Consider the following 15,207-nt stretch of genomic DNA (forward strand, 5'->3'; position numbering starts at 1 on the left):
TAGTATAGCAACCCTGCCTTCAAGTTTAGGTAAGCTGAAAGCCACTGTAGTAAACAGAACAACCAAAAAACAGAACAACCAGTGTTAGCACGAAAACTCACCTAGCCACCTAAGAGGCTGGGTCCCTTAAGAATGAGATTCTGAGAAACTTAACTTTTCTTCTTCCTTAAGTATGATTTAAGCTTAAGCAGTGAAACATTACAAAGCGTTGTTACATCATCAACAAAAAATGAGTGTACGTCATGTAGGTTAAAATAAGTTACATTTACATCCACAAAACAAAAATCTAATCTTATTTAGTCACAAAAAAGCTATATGATTGGCCTAAAAAGAATTCAAAAGACACTCCAATATGTACCACTAATATTTCATTGACTAATTGACTCATTACAAACCATTACTCTGTTTAGAGCAAAAACAAGTCACCATCCTGAAGCAATATACAGCAAAAAAAAGTTGAACAAATTGTAATTCTAGTATCATATCATAGTTACAAAACAACTGTAAAAGACGCAAAAATATGATTTGATATACTTGCGCTTCAAGTTCCTAAAGGAGGGAATAGTAGTCTCTTCAAGGTAACATGTTTCTTACCATGGGATTCAAACAGTCATTTGAGGGAATATAACGTCAGCGTTGCGAGTGAGTGGGTTCAGAGGGTCAGCTTCAACTTCATGAATGGGGTGTGAAAGACTCCAAATGAAGTTTCGTGTCCATGGTTTTCTAAGCACTTGTGAGGAGATTCTTATTATTGACTTTGACTTTGAAAACCGAGAATTACAGTTCTTGGTCAAACCACTAGCAAGCAACCACCGAGATCCTGATTGTTTGTGTCTCCTAGAAGACCATGTTTCTAGATTGTCGGATTCAATATTCAATCCTGCAACATGAGCTTCATCAAGTCTGAATCTGGAAACCATGCCTTCTCCCACTTTGTCATCTTCCAGTGCTAGATTCACAGGTTCAATTAGTCTCTTGACTTGAATTAGACAGAGCATTGGGCCACCAACTGGTTCATAGTTTCGGAGTGGATCTCTGAGCTGCATCATCATAACTAGTGTAAGATTATCTCCCAAAATCCCGCAATTTCTCGATTCATTCTCTGTGTTATTTTCTCCTGCTGATTTGTTGTTAAAATAGCTACACTTGGCATGATGAGCTCTTAGCACATTCATTGTACTCTTATCATCCTGATTTTCATCACCTGACATTCCAGCATCCAGCCTTAACCACTCAGCTAATGAAATAGAAAGATCCAACAATCCATTAACATAGTCGGAAGAGTCATCAAAGTAGTCAATCCCGGGTTGATATCTGACCTCTTTTACAGATTTTACCCTGATGCTGGAAGGTGCATTGTGATCAGGCATGCCTGACTGTATTTTCAACCCTTCAATCATGAGGGCTTCTATCCTGTCAAGTGTCAACAAGGCCAGATCTTTAGCGGCCACATATTCTGACCTGATATCACTGCCAGTTGACCTTGAACTAAAGTAATTACAACCCTGAACATATGGAGGACTCTCTACCTCAATCTTGACATTAGATTCATACTGAGGAGAGGCAGACCTATGGCAGCAATTGGAAACAAGTTAGCAATTAAAACAAGATAAGATAGCATTTCTAGGCCTTGTGTGGCTTAATCCCAGTAGTAAGAATAAATGTAAATCCATCAAACTTGTTTTTTCCATCCCCTACCAACAAGTTAAGTATACTGAAATAAAAATTCATGTATCATAGATGTGTAGCTTCATGAAAAGTCATGTCACAAAGTAGATTCGTTTGGTTCATAAAACAACTTCCACATTATAAATGTAAAAGACTAATTAATTATTGGCAAAAAAAAAGGGTATCAATTTTGAGGGGAAAAACTTTTGTTAAGAGATATCATGGGAAGTCCACCAACCCTCTCTTGGTAAGCAGCTTTCCATGTTCTAAAGCAACTAACTTCAGAAACACAAGAATCATTAAGTTCCATGGAAGCTAACCAAACAAATGAACTTGAAGTTTTATGGGAATTTCACAAGCCTCCCAAACCAAACAAGGCCTAGATACATGTAATGAGCAAGCAAAGCATCAACAAGCATTTCACAAACCTTTCAGACACCTCAGCATAGCACGAAGCCTCCCATGCTATTTGCTGCATAATTTTTCCAGAGAGATCTTCCATAGGCAGTAAATTATGCATTTTCTTGGACAGTCTCTCATAGCCAACTGATGCCAGATACTGCAATATCTCCATGATATCAGAACCCAATTCTGTGGGTAGCACGAGAGTCTTTGAGGTTTGCATGATCAAGCTCCCACAATTATTAGCATTTTTGAAAAGCAAAGGGCTCATAGACCGCAAATAACCCCCATCCTTTAAGTGAAGCAATGATTCCAAGCCTTCTGCAAGAGGAGGCAATCCTATTGGTTCTTCAGCTGGTACAAAAACAGGACTCCCAAATCCACCAGTGCTATAATAAGGGGAGCTCTGGAAGGCTTCCTCATTCAAACCCCATCTTTGCATCAAGGTCTGAGTTTCCAAGCGTTCAAGGCTTTTTGCTTTCAGTTTATTTCTCAATGACTGTTGAAAACTTTCATTCGCTTCAAGTCCTGCAGTATCAATGAAAGGCGAGAGATCTACACTCTCAACATTATATTCTAAAGAGGATACACCAGAAGCTGCAAAGTCATAATCAGACACATCATCTTGTACATCAGCACCCAAGAAGAGGCTACCTGAAGTCATCATATCTTCTTCAAACTGTTTTAAAAGGCGTTCTCGAGGAGATTCAAGCCCGCCATTGAAACTCCGGTTTGAGGGAGTACGCAAGTCTTGCAACAGATTACAGAAATCATCTGCCACAGTTCTTTCAAAGTCATTTAAGCTCAATGATTTGACCAGATTACTTCCTTTATGCTTGGCCTTAATCTCAACAGACATATCATCCTCTGACATTTCTAATTCATCAGACTGTGAAATAAACATCTTAAGCAAATCTAAAGCCTCTTCTTCAAGATCTGACTCTTTAGTATCAACACTGTATTTATCTATAGGAGCCTCTTCTGAAACACAATTCAAGGCTTCATCCCAATGATCAACCTTTGTCTCCTCCTCTGAGCATATCTCTTCACCCTTGAAAATGTCAGCCACATCAATTATTTCTACAGCTGAGGCTTCCAAATCTGCAGGGATACATTCATCCAACTTTTTTGCTTCCTTGGGGGAGCACTCTGATTCTACTCCCTTTTCTATCACTGTAAACTCTGCATCATCATGTTTGGTTCCACAAAAAACTTTTACAGAACTAGATAATGAGTTTGGACTCAACTGAATCGACTCCAACTGTTCAAGAACCTTGTCAAACTTTGTCAGACTATCAACCCTCCCTTCCTCAAGCTTACCATATAGCATATCAATGGAATTTGAGAAATCATATTCATCCTTCGGCCCACCAATCTTTGCATCCAAACATTGAGATGAATAACAAGAAGCATTATTTAAGCTACTCGGAACACTCTCCACCCGCCTAAGTGAGGTATTGCCTCTGACAGAACCAGAATCAACAGAGCTCGTCCTGTTCAATTCATTTCCCTCCAAGCTAAGAGCAAGCTGTGGTTTTATGCAACTACCTGATTCAGCTAATCCATCCTTTGTAACCAAAAACCCTAAACTAACATGCAAAGTAGCACCATTCGCCTTGCCTGCAAGCTTAAAGCTCGTCGACCATTTCCCTGAACATCTATCTTGCTCCAACTCCTCCAAAGTAAGAGGAAGCAATCTTGTAAGATCAACCCAATGCTTTCCAATTTCTAACCCTTCTGCCCCAACAATCGACACATATAGCAAAAAATGCTTAGGTTCATACTTCACAAAACCCCCATGCCCATTTTTAGAACCAGTAACAGTACATTTACTCATCAATGTCTCCTCAAACTCAACCATTCCATTCGAAACCCTCGACGGACGGGTCTTAAGCACAACATCCTTCCTCTTCCAATGCACACTCATACAAACATCCTTAAATTCCAGCGTCAAATTCTCAATACAATGAACATGACAAAAGAAATAGCAAGTAAATTTCCTCTGCCTAATAATGTGGGACAATGCTTTAAAGGGTTTCCAACCCCAAATAGATGAATGCTGCTTATGCTCCTCTTTCAACCATTCTTCCTCCCTATCAAACCCCGGTTTTGGGTTCGGTTTTGGTACACTAAAATGCGATTTAGGTCCATAATTAGAGTAAGAAATCACAGAATTTTCATGGGTTTTGTTCATTGAATAAAGGGCATTACTAATCTCTTCAATATCACGCAACAATTCACCATCACTTGAATCATTATGTATAGAAAACCCAGATTCAAACATCTCTTCTCCCATGAAACAAAATCTTTAAACTACCCAGAAAAGCATACATGTAATTATCAATCAAATCTTCAAAGTACTACAAAAAATATGTACCAAAACTTTGGATTATACAGTGAAAAAGAGAGAAAAAGATGCTTACTTGAAATGGGTCCAAATTTGAGAGCAAATTTAGAATGAGAGAGACTTTTTTGGAGTAAGGTAGGTGGAAGGTTCCGATTCTTCTAGCTTTGGGGGCTTTAATCTAGGTGGATGATTAGTTTATTGAAGAAGCTTTAATGTCATGTTTTATGTGATTAAATCCAGGAATTAGTGCTTAAGTTCTTAGAATTAATTATTTTTTTTAGCTAAGTAGCAAGATCAGTGATTCAGTATACTGCTAGAGAATAGAAGTTTTGTCTTTGCTTTATCTTTTATTTCTTTATAATGAATATTATTATATAATTTTGAAAGTTTTTTGATTAATTAATTAGGAGTAATTTGATAGTTTTTTGGTAAAAGTAAGTGGATGGTCGGCAATCAACACCTACTTTTTATTTCTTTTCCTTTTTATTTGGGACATGAAAATGTCAATAGTCGATATTAATTTACTTAATCAAGCTTTAAGACATCCAAATTAAACTAACATCATACCTAATACCTTATGGCACCTCTTAAATCCAAATTCTCACTCAATCAATAGTGAATTACAGATTCCTCAAAAAAAAAAAAAAAAAAAAAAAGTGAATTACGCAAAAAGTGAATTACGGAGTACTAATTGAGTAATTGGTTCTCTTATAATCGTTTAAAGAAATGTCAAGTTCATAGCAATTAGTTTAAGGACGATTTGGTATGTAGGAAACTAAGGGTCTGTTCTCTTCAGTTCATTTCAGTTCAGTTCATCTCTTAATTTACGTCGAATAATATTGCTAATGATATAAAGCCAAATTTCATTCTTTTAAGCTCTTATTATTACAACGACGACGACGACGACAACAACAACAACAACAACAATAATAATAATAATAATATTAACAATAATAATAATAATAATCAATAAGTAATAAATAATAATAATAATAATAATCAATAAATAATAATAATAATAACAATAATAATTGAAATAATAATACTAATAATAATAATCAATAAATAATAATAATAATCATCAATAAATAATAATAAAAATAATAATAATAACAATATTATTATATTATTATTAATATGTACATTTGTATATACACATATGTATAGTAATAAATAATCAAAGATCACAAATCCGTAGTTAAAAATCACTAATTAATAAGTTCAGTTCAGTTCAGTTCAGCTGAGTTCAGTAAATCGGAACCGGCCCTAAGAATTTGGTGGGAGTGGGGGTTGGAAAGTAGTATAATTATAATCCTTAATTCCTTATTAATTGCAATTATGACACAACTCATGTTTATTACTTGTACAAAATATGTAGTAACTAGTAAGAGTTTCAAATTTTATTTCAAACTTGACCAAAAGCAATTATTATGCATTTATGGAATTTCCTCATTAAAAAAAAAATTATTATGGTATTTGGGTTTATGATTTTAACTTTATGATCTCCCGGCTAGTCTAATCCAAAACGTTTTAAAATCGAATTGATTTTTGGGCGGGCCCAAAACAAGGGCTAGAAAGGGGAGTTTAGTACATTGACAAAAGCCAATAACGTGGCCTGGTACATCACCACACTTATCTATCCAAACACCACAATTCTAAATTTCAATTCAGGCAACAAAAGATAAGAGATACAGAGAAACAAAGCAGTGAAAATACAAGAGAAAAAAAAATGGAGGAAATGAAGCAAATGGCATACAAAGCAACTGCCAAGCTAATGCTAGGCGCACATGAAAGAAACTTGTTGCCTGATGCTCTTATTAGACGCCTTACTCGCCTTCTCTTAGCCAGTCGCCTTCGTTCTTCCTACAAATCTTCTTCTCAACTTCAACTCTCTGATCTTCTACACTTTGTTCATTGTAATGTTTTCTTACCACTTTTTTATTTATAATTTTGTAATAGCGGTTTAAATTACACTGTCAACGTGACTATTAATGATAGACGGAACGAAAAAAATGAAAAATGGCTGTCTAGCATATGTTTTTTTATACTGGTACATTTTCCAAATGATGGAGCTTTTGGTTATCTAACTGTAATTTGGAATGTGGGTGTTATGGATCTTTGGATGGTTAATCATGTAATAGAGGTAGTTAACAATTTTTGGATGATTGAATGTCTAACTATGAAAATAATATCCTCATTCTTGTATAGAGATAAGGCTAATGTGTAATGTCCATTAATCTCGTCTTTGCATTGCTTAGAGAAGAGTCTCAATTCCTCTATTGAGTCTGTTCGATTTTAATAGTCACATATACTATCCTTGCATTTTCTAATATGATGTGAGTTAAATGTTAATGAGGTGATATGTAACACACAAATTGACAAATTATGCTTGACTGAGGCTGCTAGGAATCTGATTAAATGACATTGAAGTTCAGATTATCTTTTGTAACACAATGTACCAATTTTGAAGGCAGGGTGTAGCTTTAAAAGAAGACTGCCCTAGCCTTCTTGTAGTTCTGCTTCCACCAATTTCGCAAAGTATGTGTCGAATTGCTGATCAATTAGGCAGTAATTAATCAACTATATCTCCTCTTGCAGCTTTAAGAGAAATGCCAATAGCAATTCAGACTGATAAGGCAAAAACTCAACACTATGAGCTCCCTACTTCCTTCTTCAAGCTTGTTCTAGGAAAGCATCTCAAATACAGGTAAAAATAATCAGTTTGCAATTTTGTATTCTTTTTTACATTGTAGTATTACTAGTATGGTAGTAGAACTACAATAATGTGCATCTTTGAATTGTTGATTATCGGTATTAATCTTTTCTGTTCTGCATTAATTTGTTCCGCCTCTTGTTTGCAGTTGCTGTTATTTTTCTGACAAGCAGACAAACCTAGATGATGCAGAGAAAGCAATGTTAGAATTATATTGTGAGAGGTCAGGGATACAAGATGGTCATACTGTTCTTGATGTTGGATGTGGCTGGGGATCGCTTGCTTTGTATATTGCACAAAAGTACAGTAACTGCAGGGTTACCGGAATTTGCAATTCAGTAACGCAGAAAGCACACATTGAGGATAGGTGCAGGTGCGTCTTTCATTCATCTTCATCTCACATACACATTTTCCTTGCAAATCTTTGTCCTGCAATTAAGTTAACATCTCTAAATAGTACAGATTAGATGTTAACAGGACGGAGGAGGGTATTTAACTAGAACAAGTTCTAAGGTGTGCATATTCTTATGTTTCAGGGATCTTCAGCTGGAAAACGTTGAGATCATAGTAGCAGATATAAGCACATTTGACATGGAGGGATCTTATGATCTGATACTGTCTATCGAAATGTTTGAGGTATGACTATAACAGTATTACCTAGGAATACTAGTACTATTCATCAGGAAGTTGGATATTTCAGAATAGCAAAGATTTGATATGATTTGTCGATGATTAATTCTACAGCACATGAAGAATTACAGAGATCTTCTAAAGAAGATATCCAACTGGATGAAACCTGATGGCCTTCTATTTGTTCATTATTTCTGTCATAAAGCTTTTGCATACCACTTTGAGGTACTTTCATCTTGTCTTGACAGACCGTTCTTTCCTGTATATACTTGCTGAGTTTCGATGAGCTACTGCATGTTTGAGTCGGCTATGAAGTATTGACAACTTTGTTCACACACTTGTATGCAGGATATTAATGATGATGACTGGATCACTCGGTACTTCTTCACCGGAGGCACAATGCCTGCTGCAAATCTGCTCCTCTACTTTCAGGTTAGCCTGTGAAAACCATAACTTACTGTTACTGCAACACAAAGTCTCTTATATGCAACATTTCTTTCGTTTAGAATACTCATTAGTTTCTATACTACCTTCCAGATTTTATTGTCAGATTGCTAAGTTTCCAACTTATATTACACTGTTATAACCGAGGGAACAATGATTTTCGGGAAAAGAGAGTATTAAGCATGAATTGATCTGTCTGATTAATGCCAATCCCTTGTCTCTCAATTGGAAATTATAATCAAATTACTTTTCGTCATTCAATCACCTCAATTTGTTTGGTTTCTGTCTGAAATTGCCATTTACCATCATTTTAGCAGCAGCAACCAGCTAATACAGATCTGTGCAGTCTTGAGACTTTTGCAAACAATCCATTATGAATCCCAATATCCCATAGTCTCATCTTTATAACAAATTACACTGAGTCAATTATATATTTATATCTAGTTGCTTATGGGTGATCTCATTGCAGGATGATGTCTCTATTGTCAACCACTGGCTTGTAAATGGGAAGCATTACGCGCAAACAAGGTGAGAAAGCAAGATTGACAATATTTGACCGCGGCTTAAGCCTACCAAAAAAATTAACTTATCAAGTTTCATCACAAGTTGGCTCAGATTTATTAATTAAGATAAGTATCATGTTGATGGACCTTTTATCCTTTTTTCAGCGAGGAGTGGCTTAAAAGAATGGACCGTAACTTGGCTTACATAAGGCCAATAATGGAGTCGACTTATGGCAGGGACTCAGCTCTAAAGTGGATAGTATATTGGAGAACCTTCTTCATAGCAGTGGCTGAGTTATTTGGGTACAACAATGGGGAAGAATGGATGGTTGCTCATTTCCTATTTAAGAAGAAATGAGGTTGATCATGCAGCTTTTATTCTCATCCCAGCAGCATCAATGAGCAATCATAGGAAACAGAAGAGAAAGCTGATTACCCCCCCACCCTTAACATTGTAGTAAGATTTAACTTTTCTAAGAGTTTTCACATTGATGAGTCGCTGCGTATGGGGGCTGGGAAAGGACCGGGGGTAGAAACAAGCGACTGGGGATGCATCCAATCAACCGACTTTATAAAGTATGGGGCTGCAAGATTGTAACAGGTGTTAGTAATGCTGCTCACTGTCAATGATTACCCTCTTGAATCTTGATTAGTGAATTAATCTCATTCTTCATCTACTCTGTTAATTATTTTATTTATCGTTTCTGAATAAAAAGAATGCAGACGATTGGTAGACACAATTGAGTTGTTTGGCAGATTAATGCCACAGATTTGAATTGTGACAGCCCATGCTTTTGAATAATGATTGAATCAACTCAAATGAAGCGAATGGTAGCTTTTAGCTATAACTCAGTTCCTGTAAATGCAATTTATAGGATGATTAACAGAGAATATAGAACGATGTATGACTCTAGCATATGAATGTAGAACAGACAACAGTCTCAGTATGTTCAGTATAATTTTCCAGAATCCAGTAAAAAAATATATAGAACAAAGTCGGATCATAGCTAATGAAATACTATAAGACATCTATCTTCCAGAATTCCATAATGAATATAATGAAAAACCAAATTAAAAGAAGCAATTTCATCTTCAGAAATCCCCTTAACATCTAATCTACTACCATCTGCAGATCTGAATAGCTGGTTATGCTCCTCCGTAGACAATCAAACAGTATAAAATAATTGATATCCCAGTGATAAAAATATTCTCAGAAAAGAGCAGCAGCAAATAATTCTAATCAAGGAATGAATTTTTTTTACTGCTCCCTATCTGCAAGTCATGCACCTTACATTCATCAGTCTTCCGCATCTACCAAAAATGTACAGGCCACTTGTGCCAAAACAAGGAATTAGAAATCTGTCAAAACATTCTTTGCACCTTCAATCCTTCACAAAGATGAACTGTGTTTGATTGCAGCTTCACAATTCCCAAGAATTTCAAGAAAGCATTTTTTCATATTGCAATGGTGCACATGCCTAATCATACCTGGCCTCTAAAGACCCAAATCACAGACAGACATTTAGACCCTGTGTATCGAAGTAATAGTTCTGCTTAACTAGCTGGTTAGTCTAGCCATCAACATAGAATCATATCGTCTTTTGTTAAAGCTTCTTAGAATTATTTCAGCCCAAGATTTCTCATCAACAAGCACAAGCATAACTGACAAACATTGGAAATTAAGCTCAAGAAGATTATCAATGGGAAAAGAGAATTGTTGACACATATACTTTTCTCTTTGAAATGCAAGGCAATGCATTACAATATAGAATACTGTTGTGATTCACATCCTTATGCCAAATCCTATTACCATGATTGAGCCCACCTCAAACTCCTAGACCAAAACACTGCTAAAGTGCCTAAGAAACACAGAAAAGAAAGTATTATTTCTGCCTACCTCAAACTTCTCGAATAAAAGGCCAGAACCCAAATGGCCAAATATATGTAGAAGACTTGCTTCGCCAAGGCTACACTCTAACATGACATATGGTGGTTAGAAAATGCAATTGCTTCTCTTTCCACACATTAGACTTTGACAAGCTCTGGATGAAAAATGAGCTTAAGAACATACACAGGTTGGAGAAAATGGACAAAGAATTTTCTAATCCCAAATCCACTGGTGATTACTGGATTCCATAAACAGAATCTTAGATGAAAAGGAACTAATACACTTCTCCAAATGTATAACTTGATAGTGCAAGATTGTTAACTCAAAAGTTACTCTATTACCATTAGTTATCTCTTTCAAGATTATGATATTTGTCCATCAGAATTTTTCTACTACGTAAGTCACTTCATTAATGTGTAGTATCATCCTCAACATGTGGGATTGTTTTGGTCAGGTTATTTTTTTACCAAGTCTAATCTCTTGGAAAACATACAATAAAACAACAATATAACAAGAACAAGATTCCATAATTGCGAAATTAGAAGTGTATCACATATATTTTCTCGGAAAAACAACAGGTATAATGAAAAGTTGACTATCAAAGTTGTTAGCAACTGCATCAGTATATACAACAAGAAATTACAACATTACTTGGTGCTGGCACCACCCATTGAAGCACCATCAACTGAACTCTTCCTATTGATTCGATCCATCGAAAACGGATTTTTATTAGCTTCAACTTCCAGAAACCTACTTAACTGCTTATCTTCCAAATGTTGCTGTCAATTAACAATACAAACATCAAACCCCTAGACTATCACATTTCATGAGCAAAAACAGTCTAAAAATCAACATAAATTTGAACAATTTCTCCAAAAACAATATCATAAACTCAACCATGTAATAAAGATGAAAAGATCAAATGAACATACAGAAAGGCATTCCCTGTATTTCTCCCACTCAACAACACATTCTTCCTTTTGCCATTGACCCTTGACAAATTTCTCTGCATACCACCTGAAAATTTTACATACCCACATCATAAAAACTGGAAATTAATTGAAATCAAGCAAATTTTATCATTTATTTACATAATTATGTAAAGGGGTTCTAAATTTGACCCCAATTTCATTAGCTAATATACAGTTATACACTTAAATTGTTCTATATTAGGTAATTAGAAGAAATAGATGAGCAACAAAATCACCTGTTGAAGCAGTTGTTGTAGGCGTTTCGGAGATCAGCACACGGAGAAGTTGAAGTGGGAGAAGAAGATGGGGAAGTTCGCTTGTCTCTCAGAATCCCCATTTTTTTACAAGTTCTAAGCTCCAAAATTCCAACAAAAACTTAGCAAAAACCCAGATGACTTGAAATCCAATGGGTTTGGGGCTTTGGGCCAATAACTCTGGATCTTGCCAGGTTTGGGCACATATTTTTCACCTTTTTTTTGAAGGAAAGATACAAGAAATTAGGCTAGTATTTTCTCAAGAGTCAAGAACTCAAGATTATAACCCAAATTATACTCCCTCCATTTTTAAATATTTGCTCCATTTGCACTATTTATTTGTCTTACTTTGACTAATGTATGTGATTTATACATAAGAAAAAATATAGTCTTGTGGGTACTTGTTAGAATCATCTCAATGAATAGATTATTAATTTTCAATTGTTATAATTTATACTTATTGATAATTAAAGATATTAGTGATCAAAGATTAGCATCGACATGCATGTGCAGGAGAAATGGAGCAAGTATTTAAAAACGAAGGGAGTATTAATTAATAAAATAAAATAAAAATACTGTCTAAAAAAGGAACAATATCCTGGTGCGTTTGCCTAAAATGACCATCATAATATGTTGCTTTATTGCCCTCTCTAGGCGGAAGAGAAAAGACGACGAAGGAGCTCTCTAATATCTTTCAGCAGTACTTGAATCTTCCACGAGCATTGAGCTTTACCCTACAAAATATTAATTATAAGTAAGTTATTCCCTTCAACAAAAATGTGGGACATGGCAAGAGGCATGTCATTGCGAAGGGCAATAGCCTCGACAATAAGAGGCGTACTTGTACCAATATTATAAGACCGACTACAGATATGATTACCCAAGTAGTCTCTAATAACCACACCTGCAACATCCCTGAGCCACCACACACATAGCCATCAATATTTATCTTAACAACAGCATGATGAGGAGGAGACTAGGAAATCTGAATGGTCCAAGTATTAGCTTAAGAAGGAGAAGGAGCTAACTAATTGTCCATATAATCCAACAAGAGCGCAACTCCCATTCGTGGAAGATTTTGGGCACGGGATAAGATAGCCATAGAAGAGAAACTCATGTGTTTGAAAGACAATTGAACCTTACATTATTCTTTACTATACTAGTTTTAGGATTTCTTCAATAAATAAATAAATACTAGTTTAGGATGTGTGTCACGCAAGGTTATTTCTATAACTTTTTTTTAAAAAATAGTTATTCTAAAACTTCTTTTTTTATATTGAGTAACATACTTCCTCTGTTGAGAGTGAGAGATAACTCAATTTGTTAGAACTTCTCTCTCAATTTCAGGAGATTTCGAGATCGATTCTCATACTCTTGTGGCTCTTTAAACACACACCCACCCAAAAAATAATAAATAAATAAAATAAAATAAAAAACCTTCCTCTGTTCTTTTTTTTCTTTTTTTTTTTAATTTTTTTTAGAACCACTCACACTGACACGTGTCAAACAACCTACAATAATAGGTTGTTGACTTTTGTTGACCGGTTTGGGACTGTTGGGGGAAAACTGACCTAATAGTTGGGATTATTGTAGAATAAACGATAGTTGAGATTATTGTAGGTAAATCGCCCATAGTTGGGATTATTAAAGTGTATTTTTCCATTTATATTAGGGTAATATGAAGCATATGATTTCTAAGCATGACTTTTTTGAAATAATTTTTTATTGTAGTTGATAAATTGGTTTGGATTTACCTTGCTTGGCCAATTCTTTTGAGCAATAATTGATGCAATTAAAGTTTTGTCCAATCCAATTTATAATTCAAGCCCACTTTTCAAAGACCGGTTCGATAACCTCTCCTCGTGTGGGCTTACTCGACATTATAGGGAGTTGTCTAATTATTGAAGAGCCTAACAACATGTACATTGGTACTTTTAGAATAGCCCTTTTAGGAATGAAAACTCCAAGAGTCTAACTCTTGCCTAACAATTATTGCTTTTAAAGTTGAAAGTTTCTATTCACCAAAAGCCATTAAATTTGTTTTGGAAAGCTACATCTAACTTAAGATTATATGTGATGGTTTATATTAGAAAATAAAAGTTTATTTCCTTGATTGCTAAACAAAATTAAGTTATTAAGTAGGAAAATTGTAAATATATTGACAACTTTTGATTAGATATGGACATATTGGATTTATTTATGAATATGTCATGTTAATTGAGCATTTTTTTAAAAATTTATTAACAGATTCCTCAAATCATTTTAATTATATTTAATATTGCCTTTTGATAACGAAATATATTAGTGTGTTTTATAATACTACATACTACCTCTAGATCGTATTATATGCAATTTTGAAGTATTATTTGTGAGATATAAAAATTTTCAAAATTACATATAATACGATCCGAAGATAGGCCCTGTTTGATTCACCTTAATTTTGCTGAACTGAAATTATTTTTACTGAATTGAACTTATTTTTACTGAACTAAACTTAATTTTACTGAAGTGGAATTATTTTTACTGAACTGAAATTATTTTTAGTGATTTTCTATTATAATTCTTCTTTAAGAAATTGAATTTTACTGAACTGAACTTATTTTTACTGAACTAAAATTATTTTTACTGAACTGAACTTATTTTTACTGAAATGAAATTATTTTTACTTAATATTATTTTTTTAAGGCGAAGAGAACAGGGCAATAGTATTACTTGTGGTTAAAATAAGAATATTCTAGATATTCTAGATCCATGGCATAAAATTGAGACTATTGACTGAAAATGAAAAAAGTCTTAACATTCCAAAAAGAAATTGAGTGGTTTAATCAAATTAAATAAAGAAAGAAAGAAATGAATAAAATAGAATGAACAACTTTAGTACACTTTACTTTGGGCGTGGCCCAGGATGGTAAGCATGGAAAGGGCGGTTTGGTCGGTCCAAATAGGCCGGCATTTTTGAGACTCATAAAACGAATCTTCATGCCTTGGCCCCACCTTTTATTGTCAATACTCCATTTTTTATTTTCTTTTTGGCTGACGGCTCCTATATTTTTCTCCTTCTCATTGTACACCAATTTTAGAAAATGTTCTTTCTTTTCCATACTATACTTGTACAATAATAAAATAGAATGTATACTGTTTTTTTCAAGTGTCTCATTTTGATCGGTATATGTGGTCAATGTGAATTTTTGACAATATCTTTAATTATCATCATAAATAATATAAAGTTGATATTTAAAATTTATACTTGTATATTGAGATTTTGAGACGATTCTAACAAAACCTTTACTATTATGTTAAATCTTATGTATAAAATTCAAATACAGGTCAAAGATGTATATAAATAGTGTAAAAGTTAAATCGAAATATTTGTAAATAAATGAAAAG

General features: G+C 34.5%; 3 protein-coding genes across 3 annotated transcripts; 1 reads left to right on the forward strand and 2 right to left on the reverse strand.

Moving 5' to 3' along the window:
* Positions 1-219: 219 nt before the first annotated feature.
* LOC110705397 (protein PLASTID MOVEMENT IMPAIRED 1-RELATED 1-like) lies at positions 220-5,065 on the reverse strand. Its single transcript, XM_021883246.1, has 2 exons — positions 2,097-5,065; positions 220-1,569 (listed from the first exon to the last, which is right to left on the reverse strand). The coding sequence occupies exons 1-2, from the start codon at positions 4,364-4,366 to the stop codon at positions 603-605; spliced, it is 3,237 nt and encodes a 1,078-aa protein (XP_021738938.1). The 5' UTR covers positions 4,367-5,065; the 3' UTR covers positions 220-602.
* A 749-nt stretch (positions 5,066-5,814) lies between these two features.
* Positions 5,815-9,529, forward strand: LOC110705398 ((S)-coclaurine N-methyltransferase-like). Its single transcript, XM_021883247.1, has 8 exons — positions 5,815-6,333; positions 7,016-7,124; positions 7,279-7,503; positions 7,667-7,766; positions 7,875-7,985; positions 8,109-8,192; positions 8,674-8,732; positions 8,873-9,529. Exons 1-8 carry the CDS (start codon positions 6,147-6,149, stop codon positions 9,063-9,065), a joined length of 1,068 nt encoding a protein of 355 aa, XP_021738939.1. The 5' UTR covers positions 5,815-6,146; the 3' UTR covers positions 9,066-9,529.
* A 1,574-nt stretch (positions 9,530-11,103) lies between these two features.
* LOC110705399 (uncharacterized protein At4g33100-like) lies at positions 11,104-12,030 on the reverse strand. Its single transcript, XM_021883248.1, has 3 exons — positions 11,803-12,030; positions 11,528-11,612; positions 11,104-11,374 (listed from the first exon to the last, which is right to left on the reverse strand). Exons 1-3 carry the CDS (start codon positions 11,901-11,903, stop codon positions 11,243-11,245), a joined length of 318 nt encoding a protein of 105 aa, XP_021738940.1. The 5' UTR covers positions 11,904-12,030; the 3' UTR covers positions 11,104-11,242.
* Between the last annotated feature and the right edge of the window lie 3,177 nt (positions 12,031-15,207).

The sequence above is a fragment of the Chenopodium quinoa genome, unplaced genomic scaffold (genome assembly GCF_001683475.1).
Source record: "Chenopodium quinoa cultivar QQ74 unplaced genomic scaffold, ASM168347v1, whole genome shotgun sequence".
Taxonomy (NCBI): domain Eukaryota; kingdom Viridiplantae; phylum Streptophyta; class Magnoliopsida; order Caryophyllales; family Amaranthaceae; genus Chenopodium; species Chenopodium quinoa.